General features: G+C 49.9%; 1 protein-coding gene across 1 annotated transcript; it reads right to left on the bottom strand.

Annotated features, from left to right (window-relative positions):
• Positions 1-250: 250 nt before the first annotated feature.
• LOC125439599 lies at positions 251-3,160 on the bottom strand. Its single transcript, XM_048508712.1, has 2 exons — positions 2,860-3,160; positions 251-1,759 (listed from the first exon to the last, which is right to left on the bottom strand). The coding sequence occupies exons 1-2, from the start codon at positions 3,158-3,160 to the stop codon at positions 837-839; spliced, it is 1,224 nt and encodes a 407-aa protein (XP_048364669.1). The 3' UTR covers positions 251-836.
• Between the last annotated feature and the right edge of the window lie 1,368 nt (positions 3,161-4,528).

Raw genomic sequence — 4,528 nt, 5'->3', positions numbered from 1 at the left:
TACAGTGACATTCTGTGACCTGCAGAACTTCAGGGAAGGAGCGTTCTGATCTATTCCTCTTGATGTCCTGGGACCAAAATTATAGCAATGCCAGGACATGGAGCAGATATGGGCTCATTACTTTCTCTAGTGTTAATACAGATTAACCAACCTCTTTGAAATACACTGGAGTGGGAAGAGTCACGTGTCCTGGTCTAAGAAAATGTGATAAAAATGTAATTGGCAATGTACAAACAGAAGCAGAGAAATGTCTCTTTTAAAAAAGTTTATTAAGAGCATTGAGTACAAGTTGAGCATATAAAATCAATAAACAAGTGCAATAATCAGGTATTGCTACCCTACTCATACAAAACATAAAGACACACTGACATTATCTACATTTAATATATGCAGAAAAAAACCTGAAAAACAATTATGGGAGAAAGCGTCCCCTCTCCCACCATCAGCTTTGAATCAGACTGAATTGACAGGCCTTCTAGCATAGATTTAGAACTCTGATCATTTTCATCCAATTGACTTAATCAGCTTTTAATTTCTACAAGAATCAATTAATCTTCATGATTAAATACTTCCTCTAGGAGGAAACTCATTAGTCCACTGTTGCATCATTAAAATCACCGTATAGAAAAGGTGAGACAATAAGGAACCAGTTTAAAAACAAGCAAGGAACATTGCCGAAAACAGACCAATCCCAATCCATGCTCTATATTCCCACAAGTCTCAAATAGGAAAGTCAGTGCTAATTCAACCAAAATGTTTGTACAAAAAAAGCATTCATCTGGCAAAAAAAAAAGAAAAGCACGTCATCAAAAAAAACTTATTTAAGTCTCTGGAATTTACTGTGGATTGCCTCTATCTGGCCACCTTGCCAAACGCAGAATCAGTTCCTCTGGGAATCCACGCTTCACTGCAGTTATGACAGCCCCCAGCCAAAAAGAATGCAGGCCAAACTGCTGCGGGAGAAGACCAAGATGCCTCAGGGCAGCATGAAGAACTGCCAAGAACTGTGCCTTGGTCAAGGGCTCCCCGTTGCTGCAAATAAACAAAGGTCCTTCTCTGCGCGGCCTTGCCTGCAAATAATTAGAAAGTGCCAGCACAGGACACATACACGGCTCCCTGGACCGAACCAAGTGCAACACAAGTCGCTCTGGCCCAACCCCTAAAGCCCGCACTTCAATGTCAATGGAGTCCTCTGAGAGCACAAAGTCACTCCGGCACAGGAGAGCTGGATCCACAGAAGCTCCATCTTCAGCCACCATCTCCTGTGGCCTCAGGGCTGCACAAAATGCCAAGATAAATGCTGCCCGGAACAGGATACAATCGTAGAAACCGGTGCACACGGTGTTCACTACTCTCACCAGGCAGCGTACCAGGCCCTTAGAGAACGGAGTCCAGCCTCTCCTTTGAATGTCTCCCCGCCTGTTGAAGGCAACTGCCATGCGAGAAGCAACAAAGTCCAGAAGGAGGTCGGGAAAATGAAATAGCCGGGAGAGGTAGGAAAGCGCTGCCAAGTCCCCGAGTATCTTGGGTGAAGACCGGTTCTGCAAATCCGAAGCCAGCAAGAAGCCGCTGATCTGGTCCCTGGGAATCGGCCAGGTCGAGTGTCCCCCAGATTCCTCTCGGAAGGTCACAAAGCGACTCAGGGCAGCTCCGTACATTTTCCATATCCGGGGGTGGGCTGAATGTTCCAACGATCGCAGGGCTTCCAGAGGCCGAGGGCCAAAATGGCAGTTTGCTTGGCTTCTGCAATGAGGGCAATCTGGAATGAAAGAAAAAATTAAAACGATCAGCAATAACACTCAGGCAGGAATAAAATCAAGTCTTAAAGTAGTTGGAACTGCTCTATGGAAAAGAGGAAGGAGCACCCTGCCATCTTAGTCATAGGATACTGAAAGGTATGGATAGGGAAATCAGGGAAAATCTTGGGCAGCAATATCTGAAGAGTTGTGGGTTCACTCTCCAGTTACTACAGGGAAGAAGAGTAGGAGAGGTTGTGAAAAGAAAAAATCAATTTCCCCCTAAAATAACCAATGCGATAAACCCCTGGCAAAAAAGCCCTAATTTTTAAGAAACAAACTTTTCATTACAGTACCAAGGAGCTTGCAGCAAAGGCAGCAGCATGGCTGATTAAGGCGGAGTTTGACATCAGCATGGAAGCTGCCGCGTGATTGTGTGGCCCTTTTATCACACTCAGAGGCAAGAGACTACCTATCCGGACAGCAGGAGCCCAGGAAGAGCCGAAGCCCCTGGAGCGGGACTGGGACTGCAGAGGGGTCGTCTCCTGGCAAGCCGAGAATCAGACCGCCAGTCTGCTCCGACCCAACAGAACTGATTTTGGGGGCGGCAAATTCCAGCATGGGCGGGACTCACTCAGCTAATGCTTCACACCTGACCGGAGCAGGTTTAGGCGCCCCTCCGCGAGCCTGTTGCAACGCCTCCCCCCCCCCCCCCGCAGCCCCTGCACTTAAACGCTGCACTTAAGGAGCAGCTCAAAAGGGGAGGGGGGGTTCCAGGCGCCCTTCCCCGGCCCCGAGCTTTGCACCACCAAACTAACCCCGTTTGCAACCCTAACCTCCGCCGCACGAACGCGACCCAGACGCTTCCTGGCCGCAGCGAGGCTTCTCCCCAGGTGGGAGAGGGGGGCGTCCCGGCACCGGCTCCTCCGAAGGGAGCTCGACGGACCGGGCTGGGGCTGCAAAGACGGTGCTCCAGAGGCGCCGCCAACCCCGCGGGCGGCAGCAGCAGCAGCGAGCCCCGGTTTCCCCACGCAGGCACCCCCCCCTCGCCTCGTCCTCTCCGCGCATGCCCACCGGCCCCCTCCCCACCTGGCCTCCAGACGGACCCTCTCCGTGAACTCACCGGCGACGGCGGCGCTGCGTTGTCCTGGCGGGGCTCCTCCGGAAGGCGGCGCTTCGTCCTCTTGTGGCGGCGGGAAAGTGGCGCCAAGCGGGGGTTCACTGCGGCTGCGCAGGGTCGCCCCCTCGGCGGGCTCAGCCGCGTCCTCCGCCATTTCCCGGCTCGTGCCGGCTCCTCGCTGGCGAAGCGCCCAGTCCAGCCAGCCCAAGTCGGGCTCTTTGGCCAGCAGCGCCAGCAGCTGCCAGAAAGGAGAGTCGCCCTCGGGCGGAGGCATCACGGCGGGGTGGCGGCAGGCGCTGGTCATCCTCGAAGGGCACAAGATGGCGACGGCGTTGCCCAGAGTGCGAATCCGCAGAGGAGGGAAGTGCCTGTGAGGGAGGCCGCGCAGGTGGCTTTTAAGGAGCCCCTCGGTTCGAATCAGCCAACGGCCCCGCCTCCTGATTGGCCAGAGGAGGGGCCTGTGGTCATTTGGGCTGGGCATTCACACCTTGCCTGGGAGATGGGAGGGGTGAACTCCACAACCGGCCCCCTCCCTTGTGTGTGTGTGTGTGTGTGTGGTGGCTTTTGTGACGGAGAGGGCAAATGAGTCATCTTTGTCCAAATCGACCGTTGAGAGTCCAGTCTGCTGCCCCACCTCTATGGCTCTTGGCTGAGTTGTGCACTTTGATGCAAAAGTGGGAGTCTTCCACATTGAGCCTCTCTCAGAAGTCAAGGGAGAGGTCAGCCAGAGCAAAAGAGCTGGGGTGTTCCACCTTAGGGACACTTGGGGAAATTTATTTCAAATTTCTCCTCTTGCAACAGATCTGGCAGCCGGGTGTTCATATATGAGATCCATCTTTTGGAATTTTTCCTAATATCAAAAACCTCCAGGACTTCAAATACATAACAGTTTTGTATCCTATTACAAGCTTTTTCAGCATCAAAAATATCAACAAGGTATTATTAATCTTATATATAACGTTAATAATTCTTTTGCATTTACATTAAATACTTCTTACACCAATAAACCCCTTGTGATCAAAATGAACATGTTTATTAATAATCTTATTAAACCTGTTTGCTATTATAAAGGACCACATTTTGAAATCTGTATTTAGTAATGAGCTAGGATATAAGAATCTAGCTGAGAAAGGAATGAGCTGTTCTGATTGGCCAGAGATGACCCCATTGATTGGCCTTGGTGCTGGTCCTTTCATGTTTGATTAAGGGGCTGGAAATTCAAATCTTGCCCAAAGTTATTCCACTCACCAGTTCCAATCTGCTCTCTGGCTATTGCACTACTTGTGAACTTTTATGCAAAAGGAGGGATCTTACACATTGAGCATCTTGGAAGTTGAGAGAGGTCAGCCAAAGCAAAATTGCAGAGATTTTCCATTTTAGGAATACATTTTCTGTTGTCTTCACTATACAAAGTTTTACCCAAGATCAATAAATAAGAGTCTGTGAAATATTATTGTTATACCACACACAGAAAAAAGCATACCCTACCGGTTGAGACTGGAGGACCAATCAGTCTGAGATCCTATTAGTGGTCAACCAGTTGCCTTGGAAAGCATAGATCTTCAGAGTTGTGCACTTTGCCTACCCACTTCACTGCATAAGATACACAGTTTTCTATTCCACTGTTTCCCAGCCTGTGGGTTGGTACCCAAGAAGAACAGTTTGGATTTAT

This window comes from Sphaerodactylus townsendi, linkage group LG10 (genome assembly GCF_021028975.2).
Source record: "Sphaerodactylus townsendi isolate TG3544 linkage group LG10, MPM_Stown_v2.3, whole genome shotgun sequence".
In the NCBI taxonomy this organism is placed as follows: Eukaryota; Metazoa; Chordata; class Lepidosauria; order Squamata; family Sphaerodactylidae; genus Sphaerodactylus; species Sphaerodactylus townsendi.
The sequence above is the reverse complement of the archived record's forward strand: the minus strand, read 5'-3'. Positions and strand labels throughout refer to the sequence as shown.